Genomic DNA, 19,062 nt, shown 5'->3' on the forward strand with positions numbered 1-19,062 from the left:
CCAGAGATTAAACCATGGGTTGTAGCCACAGATGCTGTTACACTGAGATTAAGTGGTTGGAGAAAAGCCATTTCACTTTTCAATCAGCTGGGAGGGTTTCTTCAATTGTACAAATGCTATCACAAGAATATATCTGACTCACTGTTATTAGTCTCTACTTTAAGGAGCAGTGAAGGGCTTTTTATTAGTGATAAGCTGATTTGCTTCCTCTGAAAAAGAGGGGACAGCCTCATTCTTTGTGTTACTAGCACAGGACTGCAAGGCACTGAAGACAAAGAATGCATTTAAATTTAGCTGACAAGAGTTTAATCTTACTGAAATCTCCATGTAGTCCCCATGTGCACATAGTTTAAATATATCCTGTGTTACAAAAATCCTGGTGAAATTACTGGGAAGTACTAAACTGTTGGCTGGGATGCGCCTGGGTGGAGAGCAAAGCTATGAAACAGGAAACAATAAGCCGTCTTTATCAAATATGGTAAAAACTGCCAGATTAGGATTAGGGTTGATGCCAGGAGGGTATCTCCTGACTGTCTTTATGTATCGGATTTAGAGGGAGTTCTATGTTCTAGGTTTAAAGCCAGTTCATTTCAGGTTAATTTCAGCCAGTATGAAAGAGCATGAGGTATTTGCTAGTCTGTCTGTCATTTATGCTAATGTTTCAGCTTGTAAAAGGCATGGACAGCATGTTAAATGCTCAACTATCACCTGTTTGGAGGAGACTGAGTAAACTAAATTAGGAATGAAAGTCATGCAAAGGAACTCAGGACACATTGTGTTTGATAGGCATATTCACCACTACACACTTAAGCTTGTCTTTCCTAGAAGACAGTCATATTAACTGAGACTCTGCCAGAGCTTGACAATGCTCTGTTATAACTTGAACTGATAAAATACAAAGCCTCTCTGCCTTGCCCCTCTGTCTGGAAAGCTAGAAGCTCAGAGTGGCAGACATGACATGGAAAATATTCCCATGTCCATAGAGGTACCAAGAATCAGAAAGATAAGCTTCAAACTGCCATTGGCCATGTGGTAGCCAGATTCACCACTACATAAATAATAAAAACCCCAGCACATAATGGTTTTCCTCAATGCAGTAAACTGATGATTTAAAAAAGCGTAACCTTGGTGTGAATTGGAAATGTACAACTTGAAATTTACTCTGTCTTATGTAATGACTGAGATGGAAAAGGACAGGGGCCTTCTGTGGAAGGCAGTATTCAGATGTAATTGAGAAATAATGAAATTCAGAAGAAAGGGTAGTGTGCCTTAAAATTCATTTAAAGGGAAGGGGCCCAGTGGTTTGCTTTTAAAATACTGTTCTCATTGGAAATTCTTTTCTCATTGTCCTGTAGCACCGCAGTGGCAGAATGTGGGTTTTCTAAAGTGAATTTAGTATAATCAAAACAACCTCACGTACATACATGCAGTAAGCCACACTCTTTTGGCTAATAGGACCAGGAACAAAACATATTTGTGGTCAAAATCACAATCAACACTTCATTGGGAATAGCAGTCAATAGTAGTAGAAAACAAAAACAGCATTATTCTATATGATCTAGATACCAAACCAGACGGGTACCATCCATAGTATTACTTAAATAGTTTCTGCTCTGACTCATATTTGCAGACTGGTCGTGGCATTGGCATTTTAATTCATATTAAATCAAGACAAGACTAAACATATAAACCAATGAGAGTCAGACATACTAAAACAATTAGAATAAACAGGAGAAACTTTGGCATGGCAATTGAAAACAGCAGAAGCAAAGAACAAAATGTAAATGGAAAAACAGTGTTTGGATAGTCACAACAACAACAAAAGTTTTTCAGTTTAACACAAGGGAATGAGACCACAGCCTGAATCCTGTAAAACTGTGTTTGTTAGGGTGTTCAGAATTTGAAGTCTAGTTTTCTGTGTATCTCTTTCCTTCCCCTAGGTTGCTTCATACCCTGTAGGGAGTATAACTAACAGAAATGCTTCCAGTCCCCTGTTGTAACAACTGTTGTCAAGAGTTATTACAAGTACTAGACTGACTGAAAGCATTTAGCAAAAGGGGAAAGACACAGCAGAGAACATTGAGCTATGAAATAGTATGTTGCTAGACTGGAGTGGACAGTGGTGACAAATGCACATCCAGAACTAACATCCCAGAGCAATCTGATGAACACATCAAATCTTCACTGACTGAGCACAGTCTTTGCCTATGGAAAATGGCAAAGGTATCTCCATTTGTGAGATTCTACATCTTCCTCTTAAGTCTAGTTTTGGTCATTGTCAGCTGAAGTAAATGGTTCATTGGAAGTTTCCATGATTCAAAGTTATGTCTATACTTTCTTTTTAAAAAATGCAATGTTTGGGGAAATAATTTCAGGCTTCTTTTCTGGGAATATGGAAAGGAATTTTCTCATGTTTCTTTTGAGTGAGCAGAGCAAAGCCTCACGTGTGACTTCATTTTCTTCTTTGCTTTGTTTTCAGGTCTTTCACGTGTGTTCTCATTTCCACCATTTCTCGTGCATGCATAGTCACCAAGTTTTAATGTTTTTTTCTTGCTTTAATGTTTTCTTTTTTTCTGCTCTTCAGCTTCTCCTAGCAGCAAAGTGTTATAGAATCCTTCAAATCCATTTGTGTTTTTGTTTTTATCTGTAATGCTTCCCCTGCAGCAGCCACTCCTTATTCTAGTCAATCTGCTATTGCCAGCAGCATGGGAAAGCACAACTGTGAAGGAATACAAGCTTAGTCCAGTTGAGGAAATTAATCTTTTGGATTCAGAGAAAGGCATCGAGGCATGAGAAAATGTGTCATCTGTGAATCGTTTCATTTATGTAATAGTGAAAAATCTGGGCTTGATTTCAGAGTCAGTACTATTGCCTTGTCTTCTTCTCTGACCTAACAATTTGGGTGTATGGTAGACGAAAGATGCACAGGCTAAGTGTTTTGTTGTTCTGCCCTGATTTTAGAGGACCTAAATGTGGTTTAAATAAACTCCCCTTTGCCTTCTATTGTCTGGTAGGCAGAAAGATGTATCTCAGGGACCCAAAAAGAAAAATGGGATAAAAATCAAGTTGATTGAATACTCAGTAATGGAATTCAGTCAGAAAATTGAGTTCTATTTGTATACAGCTTTCAAATATCTATAGTGGCCCAAGCACTGCCCATCTGATATGGGCCTGATACAAGCTCTTCATGTCAAAAAAAGCTTTTCACTGCTGTAATCTCATTAAATTGTTGTCCCTCCATTAAATCTGTTTGATCACAAAATGAGTGATCAGTTTATTTCAGGGTGAGACTCAGTTCTAGTTGTGTTAAAAGTATTTGTTGTTATACTCCAAACCTAAAAAGCCTCCATCAACATTCCTCCAACAAAAAGTGACAAAATATTGAAGAGGGAAAAAGGAGAGAAAATGTCTGATTGGGTGTTCTTAAACTGACACAAAATAACTAGGGCAAGGCCACTAAAGGCTTTTTTAACCCATTAAAAGAGTTGTATTTGCAACCAAGGTTATGAAAGCAAGAAACAGCGTGCCATTCATCCCAGCTGGCACTTTCTGAAAGAAACTGCTGTTTATGCAACAGAGGATGCTGTGGTCTTCTCTGAGAAGGACTGATGGTGCTGGAACACCTGCTCAGCACTTGTCTTTGGCTCTTATCCATGAAAACTTTTTTTCTCTCTTTCTTAAATACAAATGTGGAAGTTTTGAAAGTCTTGGGAAATACGAATGTGAAACTGGTCACACAATGTCTTTTAACTGAAGCACAACAAAAGTGTTGGTTTCTGAATTCTATTTAATTGAATCCTCCCTGCCCTTTCATTTGGTATCTTCATTTTGTGTCCTAAGCTACTGTGTACTTTAATTAGGCACTGTCTTTCCTTCAGGAAGCAATTCCATTTCAGCAATAACTAATATTACTCTTGTTTTTTAGACTTGTTTATCTAGTTCAGTTTTAATAACATGTATTTAGTAGTGCTTTTGAGCTAAAGAATAGCCCTTCTGGTACTACAGTCCGGCCTGTACTGCATGAATACCATAACTGAAATAATTTCTTTGGCTTCCCAGTAACAAAGAGTAGCACTGTTTGTCCTACTAAGCATTTGGAAAACATTTTGGTGTTGCAGGAGTAGAAGGGCAGTTTGCTTTGTAAGAAGACAGGCAAAGATGAAGAGAAATAAAGAAATATATTTAAAAGGATAAAAATAGGAAAAGGCATGTATAAGAAAGACAAAAGGTTTTACTGCAGAAGGTGTGAAGAGTCTGTGGAATTGAGGTTGAGATAAAAGGCAGGGAAACTACAATCCTAACAGTGACAGCTCTTCAGCTACCCAGAGGTTTTTCTGCTTCTCTGTGCCAGCTCTGGCTCTCTGCTTACTTTCAGCAGTTTTCTCACATGGCTGCACAGCAAGGTTCAGGGAAAAGCTCTGTTGTAGTCTTGCCATCTTCTCCCAGCACCAGCATTTTGGAAGATATGGCACCCAGTAAGTCTTCTGTTACCTCCTCCCTCCCATGAATGAGTTCCCAGCTGTCTGCTTCTGTTTCTACCAGCTGCAATGTCTGGTCTAAGTTTGTAAACCGCTTTGAGATCCTTCAAGATGAAAGGTTCTATTTAAGTGAGATCATTATCACCTACTACATTTCTCCACTCCCTGTTCTCAGCTCAAGCTTCTTGTCTCATCCCTTCTTGGGGTCCTGCACAGTACTCAACATTCCCAGCTCATGGCAACACAAAGCTTACACAGAAATTTCAACTTCCAATCCTTGAGTTGTTTGACGCCTTTTAGAGTGCTTCAGAGCTGAAGGTTAAATATATGCATTTTCCTGAGCCAAAGACAGAATACTTAGCACTTGCTGCACTAAGATCGTACTTCTGCATTTGCGTCTGACTTCATGTTATTTTGTGTGCTTGAAGAGACTGTATAGTTCTTTTCCTCCCACTTCTGAAGTACTTACTCATTCTAGGAAGCATTCCAGCTACGATGTTGTTCTGTGATCCTCCACTGTATTCTTATAGCCATACTTTGTTCATGTTCTTGTGGTTAAACTGTAAGCCTGTCAGGGCAGGGATTTCACTCCTGTCTGGTTTGGTGAATTTATGGAGGGGAACCCTGACAGTAGTTAGGAAAGCTCTCTTTGTTCAAAGACTCATAGGTAGTAATATGGTGTTTGGACAGGACAACCCCTTCGCTGTTCAGCTGCACATCTAGCTCTTGTCTTCATCTTCCATATTTTAACTGACTAGTAAGAAGAGAGTTTTTTCACTCTGTAGTATCTGTGTGTGCTTATTCCCAATGTCATTCACATTCCAGTGAAATTTTCCTCTTTCCTATGAAAGTGAGGTCATCTTAAACCTGTGTTTATGATTCTGCAGTCATTTCCATGGCAGTAGACTATGATATCATCAGTGGAGGATTATGCCTTTCCTATGTGTGTTAGCAATTAAAAATTATGGTTTGTGAGATAAAACTAATGTTTACCAAGCTTTTAGGTTTAGTCCATATGAGGCTGGGAAACTATTGCTTAATTCTCTAGAGAGTTCACTTGGGTAATGGAGTAAATGAATCCAGAAACATTTTGATCATAGCAGGTGATAAGTTTTGGGGGGTATATTTTCCTAGTGGGAGAAGAAAATCAGCCACTCCATCTTGTGTTCTCTTGTCTGGCAAAGAAGACTTCTCTGAAACACCATGGTACTCCTTATTGTTTTGTTATCCAGAGCTTCTTAAATGCATGACTTAAAGAATCACAATTCTCTAGTCTCATTAGACTGGCATTTTTCCCCTTTGGAGGTCAGTAAGCTATTATGTGCTACCCACAAAAATCAAACCATGAGGTTATCACACTTTTCATCTTTTTAATGGGTGCCCCATTTGCCAGCCCTCAGAAGTTGGATCTCTTTGTTGAACCTTTGTGAATGTGTACAGGCTTTCTCAGGGGTTGGTGACAGCAGAGACCAGTTTCAACACTGTGATGGCAAAAGAAAATTCATTCATTTAAAATGTAGTATCTGGTGTTAGATCAGTTGCTGATTCTGCAAAATGAAAATGGTGGATTCAGAACATAATTTATTTCATCCCTTCAAATAAATATTTGTTTAAAAAATCATAATATTAGAAAAAGAAGAATATCTCGAAATGGTGTGTCTTGTACGCATACAAGACTTGTATGTGTCCAATTCCACAGAAAGTCTAGGACCTGAAAAGGTTCTTTCTGAAATCATTACCATGTTAGTGACTACAGTAGAAAGAAGTTAATTTTCTCATTGACAGCATTCATGGAAATGGAACCAGGCTGGAATGGAACAGAAGACAGACAGAATTACTGTCTGGACACTGGGATTACTCCTGCCATAACAGGCCTGGCCCATAATTGCTGAGCATGCATTCAGGTGATGTTATAGCAACTTCCTGAGTGTGAAGTTTCCCTGTAATTCTGCATTCCTGCTGAGGCTTTATCTGTCTCTGGAAAATCCAGAGTGATACCTCTGAAGAAAATGAGAAGTCAGGAAGTACTAACATTATCATCAGGTCAGAGGTTACTGACATAAATGTTTATTTACCAATTGTCCAGTATCAGCAACAGGAGAACGGGGTGGTGTGTCCATTTCTGCTACATAAAGATACAATTTTATCTCATCAATACACTTCAGCATATCGCGGTTGCTTCACGTTATAACATCCCACTCTACAGGTAACACAACTGTTGCCATTTACTTTCTGTTGGGTTCTTTGACGTCTGGGCAGCTCCAAGTAAATAACATGAAAACCAGCAATATACTGGTCATTGGCATTGTCAGTACTTCAGGGTATTCCTTGGGCTCCTTCTATACCCCAGTGATGAAGACTGAAAGGCATGTTGTGTTATGAATGTATCTATATTTTCTAGCCCCAGTGAATACTCTTTTACCATGTAATTCCCATGGGGTTTTATTGTTTTGGTTGTCATCCCTGCTATTACTGGAAAGTCTTTTTGACTGTTTAAAATAAAGCATCTCTTGCCTTTTCAGTCTAGAGGTATTTGACATACCAGACTCACGACAGCCAAAGGGGAAATTCTCTAAAGGAGCTCATTTGAAAATATTTCTCACAATAAACAGTTGTTAGGAACTATATTTTAACACTCAACACTGAGAATATTGTAGTTTCTCCCCCTTTATGAGCCACAGAATGATATGAGTAATAGTTCTGTTCTGTCTTGGGAATGAATTATTTGCTGGCTGTACTGTTAATGGAAATAACCATTTTCCTAGATGCATTTCTAGACATAAATATTTTGGGGTGAATTTTAGTACTCCTGACAGTAAAGAGCTGCTGGCACAAATCAAAAGCTGCAATAAAAATCATCCAGAGTCGATCGTAACAAATTTGTGTAAAAACACTCTGGGCAGGCATATATATCATATTGCTTCTAGGAGCTGTCTGAGCTGTTCTTTCCATAGGAGTCTACCAGGAAGGTTTTGTTTGCTTGTCTTATATGGCTTCACTTGTTAGCCCCTATATCAAGCTGCAGCAGGTTATTTGATGCTGCCATCCTGGTTCCTTTCAAGCCTAGTATCACGTACTTTAAGCCTGAAGAAAAATACAAGATTATTTTTCACTAGTATGTTGCATAAGTGGGTGCAGCTTTATAGAACAGGTTGATCTTTGTGACAACTAATTATAAAATAAGAAGGTGGTAATGTTCCCGAATATATCGGTCATGTGCTCTCTTCTGGGTTTCATTATTTCTGCTTTCCATTTCTGACTTCAGTGCATTTTTTCCCTTTTTTCCTGTACTAGATCTATCTCATGTTATCCCTGAACCATCTGTTATTACCCCTTATTTGTCTTCACCTCTTCTTGTTATCTTTCTACATCACATTGTTACAGTGAACTTCTTTCCTGTATTGCTCTTTTCTTGCCTCTCATCTTTCAAATAACTTCTGCTTCCAGAGTCGTAAGTCCATTTTACTAGTTTATTCCATCCATCACTTGCTGTACTTCCTGACATTTTTCAGATACCTGTTTATACAAAATGCATAAACCCCAATAGTATAAACAGCAGAAAGAAAAAAACCATATTGGTCAGAGCTGAAAATAAAGGATAGGTAGATCATGTTCAGAACTCACATGGAAAGACAGGCACTTTCTGGGTTCTCAGCTGTAATAAGAGTGAATATGCCTGCCTTCTTCTGCCTGAATCTGTTAGTTTTATTCATTGGGAATATCCTCTTGTTATTTTTCAATCTTTCCTAAATTTATTTTTCTTTCCTTTCTCACCCTCCCACCCCCCAAAAGAACAAAGTAAGATACGACCTGCTGGGAAAAAAACTGTATACTCCATATAGAGGCAGCAAATATGGGAAGTTTTTTCTTCAGTTTTCATTCCCTGTGGCTCAGTAAATTCTGGGCATTAATGGACATTTGGGAGTTGTTCATCAGCAGGCATCACAAGGCAGCATTATACAGAATCACACCTTTTTGATATTCAGGGATCCACCTTCTCCAAGAGAGCTTAGATCTTGAAAAAGATGAAGGTTCTTATCTAGAGATTCATACCTGTCACAGCAGAGTTAACCTTGGCCAGCAAAGCCCAGGCATCCCCCTGCACATTATCATCTTTGCCCCACAAACCTGTATGTTACTGTAATCCAAGATTTTAGTAGATGCCTTCATAATTAGTTTGAATTTAGATAAAGTTGTTTTTGTTTTCAAATCATTGAATTAGGGGTAGGGTATTTTCAAAGCAAAAACTTGTCTAGTGAAGACACTGGAAATTTAAGCCTAAAGTGGTCAGGCAGTTGGACTGGATGATGGTTCTAGGTCCTTTCCAATGGAACTATCCTATTCTAGTCTAGTCCAGACTAGTCTTAGTCTAGTCCATTCCACTTTATCCTCATACTAAGTTTAGATATGTTGATTACCTTCATTACCTGTGATACATTGAGTAAGTATCAGTAAACTATTATTTGGGGTATAATTTACATTTGTGACCCATATGGATTCTGTAGGAAGCAGTGGTAGTTACCAACTTGATGAAAAATGTACTTGTCAAAATTATTGTCCTGGGTGCAGACTTTTAGAGCAACATATTACAGAAGAATATTGTTAGTGCTTGGACTGGACTGGACTTTGTTTTGATGACATGTAGTGAGAACACATCTATGATTATCACTCTTAATCTTACAGTTTATAAAGCAAAATATGCTTGTGTGAAAAATGCCAATAGTTAAAAGGGAGTGAGGTCCTTCTTTGTTTTTTACCTGGAAAAGACTGACAATGAGAATTGTAGAGGGGTCAGTAGGTGCCCTATTTTCTTCATGATTGTAAAGCAGAAGCACAGATTACTTTGTTGATTTACCAGTATATAAAAAATCATGATGACATGAACAAGGACCCTGTAGCCTATCCACTCAACCATTCCCACTTTGTTCATTGTTGCCTGATAAATCCTTCCTTTAAGAGGTGAAGATTAATCTCCATCGAACCCTAACTGTTCTATGATTCTATATATATATCTTTAATCTTAGTCTGTCCTTGAGCATATGAAGATCACTCTTTGCTTGGTCACAAAGGTTGCTTTGTTTTGTGTTGTTTTTTCTGCGTTAGCCCTGGTACCGCATCATGATACAATGTTCTGTTTGGCATAGGAACCGTAGGCAGCCTTCTTCAGTGCTGGGTGAGCACAGCATGTTTCAGCGACAGTCTGTTCTAATATTGCCATCAGATTGCCTTGAAAATAATTATGTAACTGCAGTTCCAAAAATAATGTAATCGAGAGACATCAATGAAGAACAACGTGGGAGGCAAATGAAGTTAGAGAGTAGCAATTCTGAACATTTCCACAATCTTTCTTAAATACAAAGCAGATGTTTGGTAAGAGTGATGGAATGTTTGCTGAGACTTAAATATCTGAAGATAGATTCATATTTGTTTGTGTTTTTTTAATCTCTTTAGAGGTTCAAGTTTAGGATTAAGCATTCCATAGATGATGAACTATGCCCACCTTTTCCTAGAATTTAACTGCTCGTGATGTGAGGAAATGTTACAGGTTTGATTTTCCATGAGAAACCTTTTTACTGATGGCAATTTGTCAAATCAATTTCTTTGTTCTGAAGGTTTCATACTCCTACCATAGTTTAGGAACTTTGATCTCTTGGTGATACTGTCATTTCACTAAGGTTCAGTGCAGTGAGCTATCATAAATGCTTCAGGACATTCATTTGGATGCCTTCTTGTTTATTTCATCTTTTAATATCTAGGAGCATAAAATTTGTTTCTGTGCATAGGGTCAACAGAAACATTCACTCTTGAAGAGCTGTGGACATCTGTTCTCATTCCACATGTTGCAGATTTTGGTCCTCTTAAACTGAGGTTGTGATTGCATATCTAAGAAGATAGTGACTCCTGTTGTGCTCCTACCTGTAGTTGCAGCCGTCCATTTAATTTTCTCCCTTGTTGGAAATTTTCACCATTTGTTTCAGTTCAGTTGTTTATCCATTCAGTAATGAGATGTACAAAACAGTTTGTCTTTTAAAATATGTATATATTTGTGTTTCATAAAATACATACTTTTGCTGGTGGCAAAACTGATCGAAAAGATTCCTGCTGCTCTGCACCAATTCATCATTCACTTGTTTGTGTTGTGGTAACAAACTGTCTATCATGCAAAATCAAACAGGTTTAAAAAACCAACCCTGAATGGATGATGGGGTAAAGGTGCGCATCTCACTCTGTGCTTCAGCACTGTCCTTCAAAGGGGCCACTCTTTACACATCAATTATTTTTCCTGGTACCAATTTGGTAGTGTTTCTACACTGTCCTTTACTGGAGGCCAGAGAGAGAGCCCAGCCGAGCAATAACCAATTTGAATTGTATGAAAAGTTAATTATTTTATCTTTTTTAAATAAAAGCTTGCCATGTTCAGGGACAAAGGAGGAAGAAAACGAGAGAGATTTTCTGTGATTTCTAATTGTCTTGTAACACTTTTTTTTCAGTCACTAAAGACCTAAGAACCTACAATTGGATAGCCCCATACTGAAACCAAGCTGTAGTTAACTAAATTCCTGAGGTGGGCTCTTGATAAACCTTGGACATTTTCTACCTTCAAATAAGATGCTTTAGTGGATTTTTAAAAGGGTTGAAAGCATCAATGAGCCAAGAACATTGGATTTTGAAAAGAATGTGGTCTTTTTGTCTCCATGTTATGGATATTTTCCTATAGCACATTTTCAAATCTTTAGAAATTATGCTAGACAAAACAGGCCAAGACTAAACCAGAATACTGAGCCAGATTCTAAAGAGGTCTAAGATTTTTTTCACCACAATATTGCACTAATGTTCTCAGTTAGAGGCAAGAACTGTTCCCTCATTTGTATTTGTTCAGTTCTGAGAATCATGAAAGCCCAGTAAATTGTATGTACTAGACAGTGGCTAGTTACACCTACACCAATCTCACAGGGATTTTTCCCATTCTAGGAAATTCCCGAGAGGGCAGAAAGAGTCAGTTTTGTTCAGTGATTCAGAGCAGAATCAAAGCTAAAATCTAGACCTTTACAATTACATTCCTTGTCCTCAAGACCCTTTTAAATGTGGCATTTCCTCTACCATTTTGATACCCCTGATTATCTTCACCTTTCTTCAGGAATAAAAACCCAAGTCTGAATGTCTCTCCTGGTACCATATAAATGACAGTCGCCTCAGATAACGTATGGTTTCTTTTCTCCTCTCAGTTGCCAGATGAGAATATAGTTTTCTTTTTTTTTTAAGAGAAAAATATTTATGTACTTGTCTATTTTCCTTTCTCATGCACATGTCATTTCTCAGGAACATACTGATACTTTATGCTTTTCTTCAATGTCTTTAATGGTATATTGGACTACTTCATTAAGCTTTAGTTACATGATATTCAGTGTTTTCAACATACAAAGTAGTGTCAAGTCAAAGTTTCAACACGGGCTTAGGGCAGTCTGGCTGCACTGATGCCTTCTCCTCAGTTCTGCAGTTCTGGTCCACCCTTGCTGCTGTACACTTAAGTTGGACCAATTTGGTGATCCAAATTAAAACTATTCTATGAACTAAAAAAAAAGTAGTTTGAATTAGGAAGCTCTGTGAGCAATAAAAGCAATGCAAGAGAAATAGGGCAAAATGCTGCTGAGGGGAGGGTGAGGATTTATGTCAGCTTAAGATAATAAAAATACATCTTTCTAGCACTTCCATGTGTTGAAAACAGTCAACAGACACTGGTTAGGTGTCGAGAATCTGAAGCAAATCATGACTAATTTCAGGATTAGTTTCTGCAAATGATGCAGGTATACATCTCTTCCTTTCCACTTCTTTCCTCTTCAGATTTTCTGTCTCTGAATATGATCTAGTCACTGCTTAGATGGGAACTTTTCAAGAAAGCCCAGACTACCAGTGAGAGTGGCATTAATGACTCAGTAAGTTACACATTCACCTCTGATTCAGTGCTCCAATACAGTAGTAAAGGTTCTCTGTTCTGTTTCTAATGCCATCCTTCCAAAGGGCTGTCTGTCTAAAACTACGAATGCTACTCGAGAATCGCCTCTAGAGAACTTGTGGCACACACTTCCTGGAAGAGAGGGTTGAATTTGCTACCGTGGTGAAACTCTAATGTATGTGCTTTTATTCATCCCAAACCTCTGAAACATAAGTTGTTACAAGATTTTTCATTTCCCCTGAACAAATGTGGGCAGCATTGTTGTGTGCATTACATTTAAATACTGTGCTGTAAAAACTGCCTTGAAATTCTGAGTGATTCTATTCCTTCCTTTGTAATTATGTCAGGGCCCTTCAGTCTGAACTTTCCTCTATAAATATGTCTCAGTAGTATGGTACATAATTTGCAAAACAATATGTAGTAATTTTATTTCACATCAATAAGTGTTGGGGGTTTTCAAGTTTAGTTCCTGGTTGGTTATAAGACATAAGAGCCCAATATCCTTTGAGCCATTTATTCTCTCAAGGCTGAGCAGAATTTATCACATAAGCAAAGAGCAGTCTGTTTGATAGCAGCTTATATTAGGTGTAACAGGTTGGTGTTTTCAAATGACGTCAAAGTTGTAAATGGCTTTACAAAACATTCCTGTACTAGTTCTGAAAGCCTGTGTGACAGTTTTTCTCATTAACTTATTTAGCCTAGTTTTGGAGTAACATTAGCTGCTTCATCATTTTTAGGCTATTTTGAGTAGTATTTGTGGCACCATTAATAAGCCAAGAATTTATAGGGTTCCTTAATCATACAGATTACTCATCATTGCCTGCTCATAACAGAAGCCCGAAATGCTCATTAGCATTCTCTGATGTGAATCAAAAGTTAGTAGAGTTGCACAATAAAATGACAAGAGAATAGCATTATATTAGCAAAAAATAAGAATCTGGGACACCAGTTGCAGTGAAAATGAAACCTCGAGGCTTATATGTAGATCAATACTCTAGATTTGTTTAATATGGGAAATAAAAATAGGCTTCTGAAATAAAGAATTGGAGAATTGGTCTAAAAGGATTGGCGGTCATGCCTGAAATGTAATAAGGTGAGGGTTTGTTTACAGTGAGCTACAGGGGCTGCTGCCTGGTCTTGCCTAGGTCTGTTAGCCTATTTTTAAAATTGGCTAATTATAAATCACTGTTCCAACTTGATCCTTTGCCCTTTGCCTTGTACCTTTCCATCAAAACAATAAAAAAGGTCATCTCCCCATCTTCAAGCTGTTGATTCCCACAGGCAGTTGTGCCATGCTGCTTGTAACATTGGGGCCCAGATTCTCATCTCACCAAGCCTGTTTTTTAACCAGTGCAATTATGATGCTTCCATTGGAGTTGCATGTTGATGCCAACATAACTGAGACAAGAGTGAAGTCATGGTCTGGTTACTGTTAAAACAAGAATATATAGGGTTGAAAGTACTTCTTGAGCATGCGTATGAACTCAGCACAGCGCTATTAGCAGATGTCTGCTGGGATGTCGCAATTGTTAATTTTTGTCTAAAAATATATTAGCTTTTTGTGGAAACAAATTCTATTTAGAATGAGCTATAATCTCTGAAAAGCACCCTAAGGAAGGGAAATGAATTGAGACTTGATACCATTTTCAGACTGCAGAATTTAAATGAGAAGACAGCATGAGCTAGTGAATTGAGCTGATCTCTATTTTTGATTTTGTGACTGGCTTCTTGGCTGACCCAAGGCTCAAAAAGGCAAAATGATTTGCCTAAATTTCATGCCCAAAAAGTAGGAATAATGTTTTTGTTCTGCTTTTTAAAGTACAGTGAGATCTGTGAATGAAAGCAATTATACAAAAGCTGCTATTACTGTTTCTTACCAAGCCTGGGTGAAACAACTACTCTTTACTGAACGTACATGATGTTAGAATTGTGCATGGAGTACCTTGGCACTAGCTGAAGAGGAGGTTCCTTAGCTGAGTCTTGTGGCCTTCATTCTCTGGTCCACAACCATCACTACTTTGTCTTCCAATGGTGAAAATGGTGATAAATTATAAATGTTACCATGAATAAACATTATTTATCTACACTCATTACACCTTGTTCCCTGAAACCTTACAGTTACTCACTGTTGTAAGCAACCTGCCAGATGCTTCTGTGGGTAGTTTTAACCTAGCAATCCTTTCCATTTATAAGGTACCTATAAGTACGCTTCTAAAATGCTGTTGTATTTTCATTTAAAATGGTTTAAGCATTTCCCAACAGAATGTTCCTAGCTCTGCCTCTCTTGAAATAGAGTGCCATTAGCTGTATGTGTGAGCCTTCCGGGCTTTCTTTGTGGTCACCCACATGAAATAAGCCTGCTGGCTGGTCACCATACCCTCGCACTAAAATCTGGGGTGCTCTGTTAGTGAGCATCCTTACTTGGAGACTGCATCCCCACCTGCATCTCTCCAGAAGCTGTAACTGCTGATGAAGCACAGACCTATAACAACTCCTTCAAAGGAAAAACCTTAATTTCTGGGAGTTCAGGACTTGTTTGGGTTTGCTAGTTTAATTTTAGGTTTCCATGATTTCCTAATGCTCCTTAGCCTTTGGACTGACGGGTGCTGAAATGGAAAATCAGTAGAGAAAATTGTTTTCTTTTTCCTGTGAGTTTTCAGTAAATCAGGTTGTGCATTGTCATTAATTCAGAAGATTTTGTCCACTCCAATATGCCTCAGAAGTTGCAGCAGAAACTCAGAAAGTAATCTACACCTATTCTTCATGTCCTTTTCAAAGAGCACTCAGTCGTGATTTGCTAGTGCAGAAGCACATCACTTTTTCTCAAAGCTGTAGCACTGGCAACTTTGAAGCTGTGGGAGGATTTTGGGGTAAAATAATGTTATAAATTAACAAACAGAATTGAAGTTAATCTCTTCCTCATTAGGGCACATTCTTCTCTGTTCTTTCAGATTCCCCTTCCCCACTTTTCTTCCCCGCAGACTTTTGGAAACCTGTCTGAACTGTCATTGACTGAACAGGTCACTAGCACATGATAGATAGGAAGCCCTCCCTGCACACATGCTGTGAACTTGTTTAGAGCTTAAGAGATAGAAAGAATTACATTTAAACTTTGTGCCTGGAATGTATGGCTTGAGAAGGCAGAAATTTTGGTACTCCAACTGCAGTAAACACAGTTTTGTGTTACATATTTTAATAGAAGTGACAAAAGTAAGCAAGCCTTTTTCATCCCTTAGTGACATGGTTTAGTGGTGATCTTGGCAGTGCTGGGGGAATGGTTGGACTTGATGATCTTGAAGGTCTTTTCCAACCTGGTTGATTCTGTGATTCAGAGAGATTCCTCCACATAGTCTCAGTGGTGTCTTTTTTCTTCCTTTCAACTTCTGCCGGAGCTAGCAAAGCATCTGGTGGGGTTAACAGAACTACAGTTTTGTTTTCTTTTTTTCCAAAATGGGAATTAAACCAGAACACACTCCTGATGGGTCTCCGCTTGTATTAGTGCATCTGATTCTGGGCACCCATCCCCAGACGGATGTAAATGCAATTGGACTGCATTCAAGAAGAAAATATGCTGAAAAGTTGTAAAGCTTGATTTGTGAGAGAAAAACTTCACAAAGGGAAAAGTTGAATACGTACAGTGCTCCTGAGTGACAGCAGAGGGGAGGAAGGTTTTGATATCCATCTACAGTTTGGAGGGGTGTGAATACCAACAGAGTGAAAAATGACCGAGGGTGGTTCAAGAAGGCATAATTAGCTGTAATGAAATTAAATGAACAATATGTAAACTTGAACTGAATGTTACAGTTAAACAACATGAGCAGTGAGACTATAGATTTATTACTTATCTGTATCGAGTTAGCACTGGGGAATCCCAGACAGGGATCAAGTGCTTCTTTTCCTGTAGAAACATGAAACATGAACAAAAGAAATGCAGTACCGCTCTTGAGTAATAAACAAGAAGCTTGACTGGGTGGCCCCTAAGGAATAAACTTAAACTGGTGGGGTGTGGAATAGAGACCCTAAAAGGTCTTTTGAGTCTTTTCTGGTCTTACTGGCTGTTTGTTGGACCACTCAGGATTATAAGAATGTAGCTCTTATTTTGTAGATGCTTGTTATTTTCAGTCACTAATGCATGTAAATATTGCTTTAAATTGGAATAGCCTTACTACACGATTGCCAAGAGCTGGAGAAACTATCCTTGGACAGAAGTTTTTCATTGGTTTTGGTGGGAAAGGAGCCAACCAGTGTGTCCAGTCTGCTCGACTTGGGGCCAAGACCTCACTGATCTGCAAGGTAAGCACCGACACGCTCTTGGATTACAGCTGAACTAAATGTTTATGCAAATTCCAGGAAACCTTTAGGTGATTTACAGAAAAGTTTCTCGTGGCTTTGTGTTTTTTTTTTGTTTTAATCCCTCTCTAATTCGCTTTTCTTTTCCTTACTTCAGCTATAAATTTAAGCATGGAGGAGGCTGTTCTAAAAACACTGCCAGAACCAAAGACTAGTTGGCTAGAGATCTGGCAGAAATTGCATATAAAGAAGGATTGTGAAACTTAAGATTGATTCACCATGGAAAAGAGAATGGGAGAGAGTCTGGGATGTTCAAAATTCTAGTAAACCTGATTAGCCTCTTCTTTTTATGTTCACCACTGTTGCAAAGATCAGGGCTTCTTGGATGACATTCAGGTGCTAGGTACTACAGTCCATCTGAAATTTACTTTGTAAGTGATTAAAAACCAGACACTGACAAGCCAGTAACAACTTTGAGAAGCAATGCAAACCTTTGTGCTTCAAGGTTTAAATCATTATCTCATTACTTGGGATTAGGATGAGATATTCACATCCAAATCCTAGCACCTTTGCATGCTATGGGATGGTTTTGCTCACTTTTCTGAAACTTCTAGTATGCAGCAGTTCTAGAGGCTGGCTCGCAGACCATTGGGCTGATTCAGCTTGGCAGATGCTGTATTCTTACAATGACTTTGTTTCATTTGTGTCATTAAACATTATAAGTTTTGGGTGATCATTATCAAAGTTAAGATCAAATTTTCTCTCTCTCTAGCCTTATTTTCCATCCTATGCCAACTGTAAATGAAACTTCAAATCGACTGGGCATACTTTGTTCTTGCCATAGCTGGGGAGGATGCTAAATTTGTTGGATCATTGTCTGTCAGGGATTTCTTGAGAAATACTGGAAATGTCTCAAAAAAGCCTTTCTTGCTGGCTTTCCAATCCAATCTTTAAGCTAAAGAATGATAGCTGTAAGTCGAAATTACACCTGCAATAATTTCTGTGTATCAGTATCACTAGTTGCTCTACAGTGTTATCTTATACATATATATATGTTGGCAACATTTGTGCTTCTGTAATATTGTGTATATTTGATCATCTTTGCATTCAATAACGATCAGATTCAAGAACAAGATGAACTGGCAATGAATTCCCTGCTAACATTTCCTGCTAAATGTTAGCAGGGTTTTTTTCCACTGAAAGTGTGAATTTTGTTTTATTTTTTAATGGTCTAGCCTTTGCTCAGTGCATACTTGTTTCTGGAAACATTTGCATTCCCAATAAAATTTAGCAGTTACTATAATTTCTAATTACTTTCCAAAATCATATTTATGTTATTTCAGTAAAACCCAGACTTCTTTCCTTCATTCTGATGTATATTTATCGGAGTGGCAGAGATTGACTGTTAATATCCATATTAGCATTTTGTCTTTTTTTAGATTTTAAAAGATAATATTTACTTCCTGAATTAATTATACACTTGTAGCCTCCCAAAATAGTCTCATCCTATGGCAGTACAGTCTTATATCTGCAGAGGTCAATGGGATGTAGTAGAAGGTTTCTTGCTGAGTAAACTAAGAAGAGTCAGGCAGTAATGAGCCATTACAATTAGATTATCTTTAACAAGTCATCATAAGTATTCAGTGTTTCTTAAAGCCAGATTTCCCCTCACACAAACACAGTGCTCAGTAATATACTTATGTCTTGATCATAATTCCCAACACTTATTACCAGTACAAGTACAACAATTCCTCCTACATTCTAAAGTTCACAGAATAAAATTTTTGGTATTAATACTAGAGGGATATTGTGCTGGAGTGTGGCATCCTCTTACAAAGACTGTAATTTAGACAGAGGATGTCCTGAGCAAGAGTAGCAGCAGACGTCTCAAATCAAATGACAAGGCACTCTTTATACTTGAGAGCTTTAAAACACAAAAGAGAGCCAGTGACTATTTGATGAGGGTTTGAGAGAAGAGGGAGTTTTAGAATGGCTTACAGTTCTGACTAGAGATGCCACAGAATGCTGTGAATTTTAATGTAAAATCAAATACAGAGTCTGAGTAGTAGAAATGCAAACAGTGGTCTGCTTGGATGTCTCTGCAAGTGGCCACTGTTACTCTGGATTATCAGTATGTATCACAGTATCAGTCTGAAATTCGCCTCCTCAATTTGCTCAGTACAGTAAAACAACATATTGATGGAAAACTTGCCCTTCAAAAAGACAAAGACAGTTGTTCAGAGAAAAATAAAGAATTACCATAAGGGAATTAAAGGAAGCAAGCAAATAAATTAATTGCTCTTTGTTCATGCAAGAAACCTGTTGCAGTACTGAAAAATG

General features: G+C 38.1%; 1 protein-coding gene across 5 annotated transcripts in view; it reads left to right on the top strand.

The window, feature by feature from the left end:
- RBKS (ribokinase) overlaps positions 1-19,062 on the top strand; it is a 73,706-nt gene that overhangs the window by 2,015 nt on the left and 52,629 nt on the right. For 3 of the 5 annotated variants that reach the window (XM_034060381.1, XM_034060379.1, XM_034060380.1), the window contains exon 2: positions 16,593-16,725. In XM_034060381.1, the coding sequence (XP_033916272.1) occupies positions 16,593-16,725 (133 nt within the window). The other 2 variants (XM_031045330.2, XM_031045332.2) reach the window with 2 other exon arrangements.

Source organism: Melopsittacus undulatus, chromosome 3 (assembly GCF_012275295.1).
Source record: "Melopsittacus undulatus isolate bMelUnd1 chromosome 3, bMelUnd1.mat.Z, whole genome shotgun sequence".
Taxonomy (NCBI): Eukaryota; Metazoa; Chordata; class Aves; order Psittaciformes; family Psittaculidae; genus Melopsittacus; species Melopsittacus undulatus.